Source organism: Bombina bombina, chromosome 5, assembly GCF_027579735.1.
Source record: "Bombina bombina isolate aBomBom1 chromosome 5, aBomBom1.pri, whole genome shotgun sequence".
Classification (NCBI taxonomy): domain Eukaryota; kingdom Metazoa; phylum Chordata; class Amphibia; order Anura; family Bombinatoridae; genus Bombina; species Bombina bombina.
Window position 1 is genome coordinate 930,301,062 of NC_069503.1, and position 14,063 is coordinate 930,315,124.

The 14,063-nt window shown below is 41.7% G+C and overlaps 1 protein-coding gene across 6 annotated transcripts in view; it reads right to left on the reverse strand.

The window, feature by feature from the left end:
* The window catches only part of NCOA2 (nuclear receptor coactivator 2), an 884,149-nt gene that overhangs the window by 182,451 nt on the left and 687,635 nt on the right, over positions 1-14,063 (reverse strand). For all 6 annotated transcript variants that reach the window (XM_053715109.1, XM_053715110.1, XM_053715111.1 and 3 more), the window contains one exon: positions 7,216-7,316. In XM_053715109.1, the coding sequence (XP_053571084.1) occupies positions 7,216-7,316 (101 nt within the window). The remainder of the gene's footprint in view (positions 1-7,215; positions 7,317-14,063) is intronic.

A 14,063-nucleotide genomic window follows, 5' to 3' on the forward strand; every position in this document is an offset into this window, starting at 1 on the left:
ATATTGTACTATGGACCATATTGAAAACGAGTTGAAGTTTATGTACCCACAATTGTGAGGGTACGTTTTAAAGAGGAGGAGAAAAAGAATTATGGGACTGGACTTCATACAAGACATGTTCTATATGGTCACAGTACACACATCTCTACTGACATATGAGAGAGAATATATGGTCACAGCACACACATCTCTACTGACATATGAGAAAGACAGCTTGGTGGCAGAAAACAAAATTTATGCTTACCTGATAAATTTCTCTCTTTCCAAGTATGGAGAGTCCACAACGTCATTCAATTACTAGTTGGAATATCAATCCTGGCCAGCAGGAAGAGGCAAAGAGTACCACAACAAAGCTGTTAAAGGGATAGTAAACCCCAAAATTTTATTTTATAATTCAGATATAACATACCATTTTAAACAACTTTCCTATTTACTTCTATGATCAAATGTGCTTCATTCTCTTGTTATCCTTTGCTGAAGGGACAGCATTGCACTACTGGCAGCTAGCTGAACACATTTAGTTAGCCAATCACAAGAGCCAAATGTGTGCAAGTACCAATTAGCAGCAGCCCCTACTAGTGTATAATATGTGCATATTCATTTTTTTAACAAGGGATACTAATAACGAAGCACATTTGAAAATAGAAGTTAATTTAAAAAGTGTCTTAAAATGACATGCTCCATCTGAATCATGCAAATTTAATTTGGACTTTCCTATCCCTTTAAGTGTCACTCCCCTACCCATAATCCCCAGTCATTCAAAAAAAGGGAAATGGAATAACACAAAGGTGTAGAGGTGCCTGAAGTTAAGTAAAAAATAACTGTATTAATAAAGGATGGGGTCGTATACTCTCCATATCCGGAAATAAAGAAATTTATCAGGTAAGCATACATTTTGTTTTCTTTCCTAAGATATGGAGAGTCCACAGCATCATTCAATTACTAGTGGGAACCAATACCCAAGCTAGATGACACAGATAAGAGAGGGACAAGACAGGTAACCTAAACAGAAGGCACTACCGCTTGAAGAACCTTTCTCCCAAAATAGGCCTCAGCCGAGGCAAAAGTATCAAATTTGGAAAAAGTATGCAGAGAGAAGTTGCAGCCTTGCAAATCTGTTCCACAGAAGCTGCATTTTTGAAAACCCAAGAAGAGGAGACAGCCCTAGTGGAATGAGCTGTAATTCTCTCAGGAGGCTGCTGTGCAGCAGTCTCATAAGCAAAACAAATCATATTTAACCAGAGGGAAAGAGACGTAGAAGTAGCCTTCCGACCCTTACGCTTTCCTGAGAAACAAACAGGGCAGAAGACTGGCGAAAATCCTTAGTCGTCTGTAGGTAGAATTTTAGAGCACGCACAACATCCAAGTTGTGCAACAGACGTTCCTTATGAGAAAAAGGATTGGGACAGAGAGAAGAAACAACAATTTCCTGATTAATATTTCTATCCAAATCCACTTTCGGAAGAAAACCAAATTAAGTACGAAGAACCGCCTTATCTGCATGAAAGACAAAGGCGAATCACACTGCAAAGCCGAGAGTTCTGAAACTCTCCGAGCAGAAGAGATAGCAATAAGAAACAAAACCTTACAAGATAACAACTTAATATCTATAGAATGCATTGGCTGAAAAAGAGCATGCTGCAAAACTTTAAGAACAACGTTAAGGATCCAAGGAGGAGCAACAGGTTTAAACACAGGCCTGATTCTGACCAGGGCCTGACAAAAAGATTGAACATCTGGCACATATGCCAGACGCTTATGTAAAAGAATTGATAAAGCAGAAATCTGACCTTTCAGAGAACTGAATGACAAGCCTTTCTCCAAACCTTCCTGGAGAAAGGACAAAATCCTAGGAATCCTGACCCTACTCCAAGAGTAGCCTTTGGATTCACACCAATAAAGGTATTTAAGCCATACCTTATGGTAAATTTTACTAGTAACAGGCTTGCGAGCCTGTAGCATGGTCTCAATGACCGATTTAGAAAACCCACGCTTAGCCAGAATCTTCACTAGATCTGCATAACAGATCCTGGGAGGACATGCAGGAGCAATTAGAATTACAGACGCTCTCTCCTGATTGATACGAGCAATGACTTGTGGAAGGAGCGCAAGCAGAAGAAACAGGTATGCTAGATCAAAAACCCAAGGAACCGCCACAGCATCCATCAGAGCAGCCTGAGTATCTCTTGACCTTGAACCGTACCTTGGAATTCTGGCGTTCTGCCGAGACGCCATCAGATCCAACTCCGGAAGCCCTCACTTGAGGGTTAGCCTGGAGAACAACTCCAGATGGGGAGCCCACTCCCCGGGATGAAATGTTTGTCTGCTTAGGAAATCTGCTTCCCAGTTGTCCACTCCTGGAATGTGGATGGCAGAAAGACAACAATTGTAAGCTTCCGCCCACTGAATAATCCGAGGCACCTCCTTCATGGCTAAGGAACTCAGAGTTTCTCCCTGGTGGTTGATGTAAGCCATTGAGGTGATATTGTCCGACAGGAACCAGATAAACCGGGCTAAGGCCAATTAAGGCCAAGCCATCAGAGCATTGTAAATCGCTCTCAACTCCACAATGTTTATTGGGAGAGCAGACTCCTCCCAAGTTCATAGTCCCTGAGCCTTTATCGAGTCGCAGGCTGGCATCAATGGTCACTATCACCCAGAAATGTCTCCGGAAGCATGTGCCCTGAGACAGATGCTCCTGAGCAATCCCCCACGGGAAAGTCTCTTGTCGACTGGTCTAGATCTATCCTCTGAGACATATCCAAATGGTCTCCGTTCCATTGTCTGAGCATGCATAACTGCAGTGCTCTCAAATAGAATCGAGCAAAAGGAATTATGTCCATAGAAGCGACTATCAGACCAATTACTTCCATACATTGAGCTACTGACGGCCGTACAGTAGACTAAAGAGAGAGAGGCAAGAGGAAAGTATCTTGGATTTTCTGACCTCTATCAGAAAAATTTTCATAGCTAGGGAATCTATTTTGGTTCCTAAGAAAACCACCATTGTAGCTGGAACAAGGGAACTCTTCTCCAGATTCACTTTCTATCCGTGGGAATGTAGAAAAGACAACAAGATCTCTAAATGAGAGTTTGCTTGTTGAAACGTTGGTGCCTGAACCAATATGTCGTCCAGGTAGGGCGCCACTGCAATTCCCTGAGACCTGATCACTACCAAGAGAGCCCCCAGAACCTTTGATAAAATTCTGGGAGCTGTGGCAAGGCCAAACAGAAGAGCCACGAACTGAAAGTGTTTGTCTAGAAAGGCAAATCTCAGGAACTTGTGATGATCCCTGTGGATGGTAACATGAAGATACGCATCCTTCAGGTCTATGGTTGTCATGAACTGACCCTCTTGGACCAAAGGAAGAATGGAACGAATGGTTTCCATTTTGAAGGACGGTACCCTGAGAAACTTGTTGAGACACTTTAGGTCTAAAATGGGTCGAAAGGTTCCCTCTTTTTTGGGAACCACGAACAGATTTGAATAGAATCCTAGACCCTGTTCCCTTACTGAAACGGGAACAATCACTCCCAAGGAGGAATAGTACTGAACGCAGTTCAAGAATGCATCTCTTTTTACCTGGTCTGCAGATAATCTTGAGAAGTGGAATCTGTCCCTGGGAGGTAAAGTTTTGAATTCGATTTTGTAACCCTGAGATACTATGTCCACGGCCCAAGGATCTGGGACATCTTGTCTCCACGCTTGACGAAACAGGGAAAGTCTGCCCCCCACTTGATCCGATCCCGGACCGGGGGCCGACCCATCATGCTGACTTAGACTCAGCTGAGGGTTTCTTTGATTGCTTACCTTTATTCCAAGACTGATTGGAACAGAAACCTTACTATCTGAATGTCTAATTTTGCTGCAGATACCACAGAAGATACCTGTGCAGCAAAATCTGCAGGCGAATAAACTCATCCAGGAGGCTGAGAGGAACTGCAGGGCACTGTATGTGACGCCTTAGAGGCTTGGGACGTTTGAGGAGAAAGCTGTGGAATTGCCTGAAAAGGCATCATCCTGAGAGACATTGGGCTCAGGGGGCAACCATTTATCTTTAAATTGAAGTGTTCTAGCTAAGCATGCAGTACAGAATTGCATAGGCAAAACTATTTGTGCCTCAAGGCATAACAAGCATTTGTCAAAAGACACAGTCTTGGTCCATGTCCATAATACTTAATAAAAAATTCCCCAAATTGTAGAAATGTTTTAAATACACTATCACTTTAAGAATTTTTAATACCACAGCCGCTTAACGTTATGCAAAAAATGTTAAAATAATAAACAAATCAGGCCCCCTATACCTCAGACAGGCTGAGGTGCCTTACAGTAACACTTATGCACAATTTGTCTGCCAGAAGTCTCTAAAACGATCATATAGTAGATCGACACTGAAGAGACTAAAATTTAATGACGCTGCCCTGCGAATATCTGACAGCAGAGACAAGTCACATGACTGGCAGAGAGAGGAAACTATGCAGCAAGTAAAAGGCGCGCGTTTCCCTCTGCCTACAACATCGGAGCTTAAATTTACACAAATGATCAAGCCTATTCTAGCTAAGCAATCAAAGAAAACCAATTGCCATATTTTAAGTTTATACATAAATCATAAGCCACACACATACTAAAAAAGCATTTCAACAAAATTAGCCCAAAGAGGAAAAATGTCCCAATAAAGGGAAGATTAACCCCTAATCTCAACATACATAATGTGCCTGTCCACTGCCAAAGAAAATCCAGTATAAAGGATTTTAAAAATGTCCCCATCTACTGCATAAGACATTCTTCTGAAGTGCAAGTCTCCAAGCCCTAGAAGACAAAAGCACTTACTTGCAGTCTAGCTGTCCGGCAGGAAGACAGCTCACAAGGCATAAAAGGACACATACTCCTTACAGAGACCTGTAGAAAAAGAAAGAACATAGTAACCAACTATGGCTTTCTGTGCCATGGGTAGCAATGTGTTAGGAAGTTGTGAGGTAGTCCTTGCTTTGTTTCCTAACTGCTTAAAAGCCACCACTACTCTACTGAAGAGATTGATGTGAACTCCGCTAAACCCAAATCCTTGCTTGCAGGAAAAAGTACCCGAAAAAGGAATTCATTTCTTCAGACACCAAACTTCACTCCTCCATTGACAGAAGCCAAGAGAATGACTGGGGATTATGGGTAGGGGAGTGACACTTAACAGCTTTGCTGGGGTGCTCTTTGCCTCCTCCTGCTGGTCAGGAGTGATATTCCCACTAGTAATTGAATGACGTTATGGACTCTCCATATCTTAGAAAAGAAATAAAGTTTGGTTAACAATATATGTTTAATATTGGTTATAGATTACAGCAAGGAAGGTTATATTATTGCCCATAACCATGGTTTATCCGCAGTTTAATATCCTGCAAAAAAAAAACCACACTGATTATTTCTTAAAGGGATACTGAACTCAAATTTTTTCTTTCATGATTCGGATAGAGCATGTAATTTTAAGCAACTTTCTAATTTACTTCTGTTATTAATTTTTCTTCGTTCTCTTGATATCTTTATTTGAAAAAGAAGGCATCTAAGCTAAGGAGCCAGCAAATTTGTGGTTCAGCACCATGGACAGCATTTGTTTATTGGTGCTTTCCAATCAGCAAGGACAACCCAGGTTGTTCACCAAAAATGGGCAGGCATCTAAACTTAAATTCTTGCTTTTCAAATAAACATACCAAGAGAATGAAGAAAATTTGATAATAGGAGTACATTAGAAAGTTGCTTAAAATTGAATGCTCTATCTGAATCACAAAAGAAAAAATTTGGGTACAGTGTCCCTTTAAGGTTGACAGCCTTTGGTGCTGTGATTAATATCATGTAGGGATAGTAAGTTATTGAGTATATTTGAATGACAACTAACAGTTTAAAATGCAGTGGGCAAATAGGTTACCCAGTTACTTAATTGTCAGGGAGTTACCTAGCAACGGAAATAAACAACTATGGATAATCTAGGGTCCCCTTTAACAAGGTTACCAAACATTGTAGTGTAATGTATTTCTGCTTCTGTGGTTAAATGCTGCACATCTATTATGTGTGACAATGCATTTTGTGTAATGTTATACAAAATAAAATAACCTAATATCCCATAGACTATTTAATGTTATGGCTCTGGTAAGTTACCTAGTAAGTTCTGTAAACAACTTATGACATCGGTCACGTGGGTTATACACAGCACCATAACGAGGCTAGTAAACAAAACGGAGAGCTGTCATGTCATCTCTGCAATCGGAGGCTGCATGCATGGCGTATATATATAAAGGAGTAAGGTAGTAATTTGGCAGTTTATATAGAGAAATGGCTATAATAAGGAGATATACGAATGAATAAGGCAAGATTGTGGGATATCAGTGGTTAAAGGGACATAAAACAAGTTTGGATTGAGACAACATATAATAATATGTACTTTAAGTACTTTACCTGCAAATTATACTGCAGTGCCTCACCATCAACCCTTTCATTTTTGTTTCTGAATAGTAAAGCTCTAACTCCCCCCACACAATTGCTTTTTATGGCTGTATCCATGTTTATTGTTCTTTTGGTAGAATGCAGAAGTGAATAGGGATTATCTGCTGGAGCATGCCTAGAAGCTGGGAACTCAGTTGAAATACAATGCCTGTGTCTAAACACTGATAAGAGGGGTGGAGTTAGCTGCTACAGGCAGCTTAGCTATGTAATTAATTTTGCTTATTTTTGAAAATTATTTTAAAATATTTGCCAGCAATTTTTAAACTCTATTTTTATGCAAACTATTTTAAATTAATTAGCCCTTTTAGGATATGCACAGATCTCAACCTGTTTTATGTCACTTATAATGCTTTGGTGGTAATTATGACATCATGCACCCTTCAATGCATTATTGGTGGGATTATAAGCATATAAATGTTGTGAGTGCCTATCTTTTTTCTTAAATATTTTCTTATAAATGTTTTTGGATAGGAGTACCAGGGCTATTGGATTGTAATGCAGAGTGTGCAAGAAAACTCTATGGTGAAGTGTGTGTATGTTGTGCATATTATATCTGGTTCAGTGTTTCAGCTATGATGTCATCGGTTTTCACTAATGATATCATGTGAGCAGTAATTACTTTTATAGCAGGTACGTAATATGCAGTACCACTGGTGAAAGCACCAAAAAAAAAAATTGACAAAGTTTCTTCTTTGTCAGATATATAGGAAACTAGTATTGTTGTTTACCTCAAGCATCATAGGTCCAAGTGCATCCTTGTCTATGACACTCTGTCCTGTTGAGGACACATCTGCCTTCTGAACTTCATCTTCATTTGCAGACGATTTTTCTGCAAGAAATGTGTAAAAAAACAAAAAAACAATGACACTATGAATAATCTAAAACATAAATGTAGTTTATCACAATATAACTTAATAGAAACATGTAGTTTATCACACGCATTTAACAAAATAATGCTTTTAGATAAGCACATTTTAAGTCTACAGTAATACAATAAGGTGTTAAAGTTTAAGATCACTGGTTTCTGGAATCTTAATTTCAGGCTCATTAAATAATTAACAGGAGCACAGTGTGAACGTGCATTCAAAGATGTGTCTTTTTATGATATAAATAACTTTAGAGAAAGAATTTGGCAGCCAGAAGATGGAACCTTTTGTAAAACCCAGCGTAAGAATTTTTACACAAAAGTATATATGAAAACGTAATTTATGCTTACCTGATAAATTCCTTTCTCCTGTAGTGTTGTCAGTCCACGGGTCATCCATTACTTATGGGATTATATCTCCTCCCTAACAGGAAGTGCAAGAGGATCACCCAAGCAGAGCTGCTATATAGCTCCTCCCCTCTACGTCATACCCAGTCATTCGACCGAAACCAAACGAGAAAGGAGAAACTATAGGGTGCAGTGGTGACTGGAGTTTAATTTAGACCTGCCGTAAAAACAGGGCGGGCCGTGGACTGACTACACTACAGGAGAAAGGAATTTATCATCAGGTAAGCATAAATTACGTTTTCTCCTGTTAAGTGTAGTCAGTCCACGGGTCATCCATTACTTATGGGATACCAATACCAAAGCTAAAAGTACACGGATGACGGGAGGGACAGGCAGGATCTTTACATGGAAGGAACCACTGCCTGAAGAACCTCTCTCCCAAAAACAGCCTCCGAAGAAGCAAAAGTGTCAAATTTGTAAAATTTCGAAAAGGTGTGAAGTGAAGACCAAGTTGCAGCCTTGCAAATCTGTTCAACAGAGGCCTCATTTTTAAAGGCCCAAGTGGAAGCCACAGCTCTAGTAGAATGAGCTGTAATCCTTTCAGGAGGCTGCTATCCAGCAGTCTCATAGGCTAAACGTATTATGCTACGAAGCCAAAAAGAGAGAGAGGTAGCCGAAGCTTTTTGACCTCTCCTCTGTCCAGAATAAACGACAAACAGGGAAGAAGTTTGACGAAAATCTTTAGTTGCCTGCAGATAAAATTTCAGGGCACGGACGACGTCCAGAATGTGCAGAAGTCGTTCCTTCTTTGAAGAAGGGTTAGGGCACAATGATGGAACAACAATCTCTTGATTGATATTCTTGTTAGTAACTACCTTAGGTAAGAACCCAGGTTTAGTACGCAGAACTACCTTGTCTGAATGAAAAATCAGATAAGGAGAATCACAATGTAAGGCCGATAACTCAGAGACTCTTCGAGCCGAGGAAATAGCCATTAAAAACAGAACTTTCCAAGATAACAGCTTGATATCAATTGAATGAAGGGGTTCAAACGGAACACCCTGTAAAACGTTAAGAACTAAGTTTAAGCTCCACGGCGGAGCAACAGTTTTAAACACAGGCTTAATCCTGGCCAAAGCCTGACAAAAAGCCTGAACGTCTGGAACTTCTGACAGACGTTTGTGTAAAAGGATGGACAGAGCTGAGATCTGTCCCTTTAACGAACTAGCAGATAAACCCTTTTCTAAACCTTCTTGTAGAAAAGACAATATCCTAGGAATCCTAACCTTACTCCATAAGTAACTCTTGGATTCGCACCAATGCAAGTATTTACGCCATATTTTATGGTAAATTTTCCTGGTAACAGGTTTCCTAGCCTGTATTAAGGTATCAATCACTGACTCCGAGAATCTCCATGCAGTCAGCCTCAGAGAAATTAGATTTGGATGTTTGAAAGGACCCTGAATCAGAAGGTCCTGTCTCAGAGGCAGGGACCAAGGTGGACAGGACGACATGTCCACTAGATCTGCATACCAGGTCCTGCGTGGCCACGCAGGCGCTATTAGAATCACCGATGCTCTCTCCTGTTTGATCCTGGCAATCAATCGAGGAAGCATCGGGAAGGGTGGAAACACATAAGCCATGTTGAAGACCCAAGGTGCTGTCAGAGCATCTATCAGTACTGCTCCCGGGTCCCTGGATCCGTAACAAGGAAGCTTGGCGTTCTGGCGAGACGCCATGAGATCCAGATCTGGTTTGCCCCAACGCCGAAGCAGTTGGGCAAACACCTCCGGATGAAGTTCCCACTCCCCCGGATGAAAAGTCTGGCGACTTAGGAAATCCGCCTCCCAGTTCTCCACGCCTGGGATGTGGATCGCTGACAGGTGGCAAGAGTGAGACTCTGCCCAGCGAATTATCTTTGAGACTTCCATCATCGCTAGGGAACTCCTTGTCCCTCCCTGATGGTTGATGTAAGCCACAGTCGTGATGTTGTCCGACTGAAACCTGATGAACCTCAGAGTTGCTAACTGAGGCCAAGCCAGAAGGGCATTGAAAAACTGCTCTTAATTCCAGAATGTTTATTGGAAGGAGTCTCTCCTCCTGAGTCCATGATCCCTGAGCCTTCAGGGAATTCCAGACAGCGCCCCAACCTAGCAGGCTGGCGTCTGTTGTTACAATCGTCCAATCTGGCCTGCTGAAGGGCATCCCCCTGGACAGATGTGGCCGAGAAAGCCACCATAGAAGAGAATTTCTGGTCTCTTGATCCAGATTCAGCATAGGGGACAAATCTGAGTAATCCCCATTCCACTGACTTAGCATGCACAATTGCAGTGGTCTGAGATGCAGGCGTGCAAAAGGTACTATGTCCATTGCCGCTACCATTAAGCCGATTACCTCCATGCATTGAGCCACTGACGGGTGTTGAATGGAATGAAGGACACGGCAAGCATTTAGAAGTTTTGTTAACCTGTCCTCTGTCAGGTAAATTTTCATTTCTACAGAATCTATTAGAGTCCCCAAGAAGGGAACTCTTGTGAGTGGCAATAGAGAACTCTTTTCTACGTTCACCTTCCACCCATGCGACCTTAGAAATGCCAGAACTAACTCTGTATGAGACTTGGCAGTTTGGAAACTTGACGCTTGTATCAGAATGTCGTCTAGGTACGGAGCTACCGATATTCCTCGCGGTCTTAGTACCGCCAGAAGAGAGCCCAGAACCTTTGTAAAGATTCTTGGAGCCGTAGCTAACCCGAAGAGAACAAACTGGTAATGCCTGTTTAGGAAGGCAAACCTTAGGTACCGGTAATGATCTTTGTGAATCGGTATGTGAAGGTAGGCATCCTTTAAATCCACTGTGGTCATGTACTGACCCTTTTGGATCATAGGTAAGATTGTCCGAATAGTTTCCATTTTGAACGATGGAACTCTTAGGAATTTGTTTAGGATCTTTAAGTCCAAGATTGGTCTGAAGGTTCCCTCTTTTTTGGGAACCACAAACAGATTTGAGTAAAACCCTTGTCCGTGTTCCGACCGCGGAACCGGGTGGATCACTCCCATTAGTAAAAGGTCTTGTACACAGCGTAGAAACGCCTCTTTCTTTATCTGGTTTGCTGACAACCTTGAAAGATGAAATCTCCCTTTTGGAGGAGAAGCTTTGAAGTCCAGAAGATATCCCTGAGATATGATCTCTAACGCCCAGGGATCCTGGACATCTCTTGCCCAAGCCTGGGCGAAGAGAGAAAGTCTGCCCCCCACTAGATCCGTTTCCGGATCGGGGGCCCTCACTTCATGCTGTCTTAGGGGCAGCAGCAGGCTTTCTGGCCTGCTTGCCCTTGTTCCAGGACTGGTTAGGTTTCCAGCCCTGTCTGTAACGAGCAACAGTTCCTTCCTGTTTTGGAGCGGAGGAAGTTGATGCTGCTCCTGCCTTGAAGTTACGAAAGGCACGAAAATTAGACTGTTTAGCCCTTGGTTTGGCTCTGTCTTGAGGCAGGGCATGGCCCTTACCTCCAGTAATGTCAGCGATAATTTCTTTCAAACCGGGCCCGAATAATGTCTGCCCTTTGAAAGGTATGTTAAGCAATTAAGATTTAGAAGTCACATCGGCTGACCAGGATTTAAGCCACAACGCTCTGCGCGCTTGAATGGCGAATCCGGAGTTCTTAGCCGTAAGCTTAGTTAAGTGTACTACGGCATCAGAAATAAATGAATTAGCTAGCTTAAGGACTCTAAGCTTGTCTATAATCTCATCCAATGGAGCTGAGCTAATGGTCTCTTCCAGAGACTCAAACCAGAATGCCGCCGCAGCCGTGACAGGCGCAATGCATGCAAGGGGTTGTAATATAAAACCTTGTTGAACAAACATTTTCTTAAGGTAACCCTCTAATTTTTTATCCATAGGATCTGAAAAAGCACAGCTATCCTCCACCGGGATAGTGGTGCGCTTATCCAGAGTAGAAACTGCTCCCTCCACCTTAGGGACCGTCTGCCATAAGTCCCGTGTGGTGGCGTCTATTGGAAACATTTTTCTAAATATAGGAGGGGGAGAAAAAGCACACCGGGTCTATCCCACTCCTTGTTAACAATTTCTGTAAGCCTTTTAGGTATAGGAAAAACGTCAGTACACGTTGGTACCGCAAAATATTTATCCAGCCTACATATTTTCTCTGGAATTGCAACCGTGTTACAATCATTCAGAGACGCTAATACCTCCCCTAGTAATACACGGAGGTTCTCAAGCTTAAATTTAAAATTTGAAATGTCTGAGTCCAGTTTACTTGGATCAGATCCGTCACCCACAGAATGAAGCTCTCCGTCCTCATGTTCTGCAAATTGTGACGCAGTATCAGACATGGCTCTATTATTATCAGCGCACTCTGTTCTCACCCCAGAGTGATCGCGTTTACCCCTAAATTCTGGCAATTTGGATAATACTTCAGTCATAACATTAGCCATGTCTTGCAAAGTGATTTGTATGGGCCGCCCTGATGTACTTGGCGCCACAATATCACGCACCTCCTGAGCGGGAGGCGAAGGTACTGACACGTGAGGAGAGTTAGTCGGCATAACTTCCCCCTCGTTGTCTGGTGAAATTTTCTTTACATGTACAGATTGGCTTTTATTTAAAGTAGCATCAATGCAATTAGTACACAAATTTCTATTGGGCTCCACATTGGCCTTTAAACATATTGCACATAGAGATTCATCTGTGTCAGACATGTTTAAACAAACTAGCAATGAGACTAGCAAGCTTGGAAAATACTTTTCAAATAAATTTACAAGCAATATAAAAAACGTTACTGTGCCTTTAAGAAGCACAAAAAACTGTCACAGTTGAAATAACAATGAACCAAATTAGTTATAGCAACCAAATTTTCACAGTAAATGCATTAAGTTAGCAAAGGATTGCACCCACCAGCAAATGGATGATTAACCCCTTAGTACCCAAAAACGGATAACAATTTAATATAAACGTTTTATCACAGTCAAAACACAGTCTCACAGGTCTGCTGTGAGTGATTACCTCCCTCAAAACTAGTTTTGGAGACCCCTGGGCTCTGTAGAGACGTCCTGGATCATGGAGGAAGAAAAAGGAAGACTGTGACTGAATTTTTACTGCGCAATAAAGCGCCAAAATAGGCCCCTCCCACTCATAATACAACAGTGGGGAAGCTCAGTAAACTGATTTTATTCATAAACAAACGACAGCCATGTGGAAAAATAATGCCCATGAAGTTTTATCACCAAGTACCTCAGAGAAAAACGATTAACATGCCAGTAAACGTTTAAAAAATAAAATTATGAAATGTTATTAATAAGTCTGCTGCTAGTCGCTTTCACTGCAGTGGAGGCTCAAATATAAGTTAAATGTATACAGTATTTTCTTAGTGAAGTTCCATTCCCTAGAAATACCTCAGTGTAAACATACATACATATCAGCCTGATACCAGTCGCTACTACTGCATTTAAGGCTGCACTTACATTACATCGGTATTAGCAGTATTTTCTCAGTCAATTCCATTCCTTAGAAAATAATATACTGCAACATACCTCCTTGCAGGTGAACCCTGCCCGCTGTCCCCTGTTCTGAAGTTACCTCACTCCTCAGAATGGCCGAGAACAGCAAATGGATCTTAGTTACGACCGCTAAGATCATACACAAACTCAGGTAGATTCTTCTTCTAATGCTGCCTGAGAAAAAACAACACACTCCGGTGCTGTTTAAAATAAACTTTTGATTGAAGAAATAAAAACTAAGTTTAACAACCACAGTCCTCTCACACGTCCTATCAGGTGCAAGAGAATGACTGGGTATGACGTAGAGGGGAGGAGCTATATAGCAGCTCTGCTTGGGTGATCCTCTTGCACTTCCTGTTAGGGAGGAGATATAATCCCATAAGTAATGGATGACCTGTGGACTGACTACACTTAACAGGAGAAAAGGGTGTTTAATAACTGTAACAAGGTGGGGTGATTCACATGAATTGGCAGTTAACTTAGAGGGTTATACTTTATTTAGGAGGGACAGGAGTAATCAAAGGGGAGGATGAATTTGCTTGTATATTAAACCGGATAACAAACCTACAATAAGGGAAGATATTTACAGGTGGCCCTCGGTTTACAACGGTTCAATTTACACCGTTTCAGAATAACAACCTTTTTCTCCAGTCATGTGACTGCTATTGAAAAGCATTGAGAAGCAGTACATTGATTAAAATAGCCAGTAGGTGGAGCTGTCTGCTTGTGTTGCAGCAAAGCCAAGCAAGCTGAGTTTAACCAGACCTGAGCTATCGAACGGATTTCAAAGGAACAAGAACTTCCTGTCTATAAATCAGTCCAGATTGGAATGCATAGAAAGAACTGTTT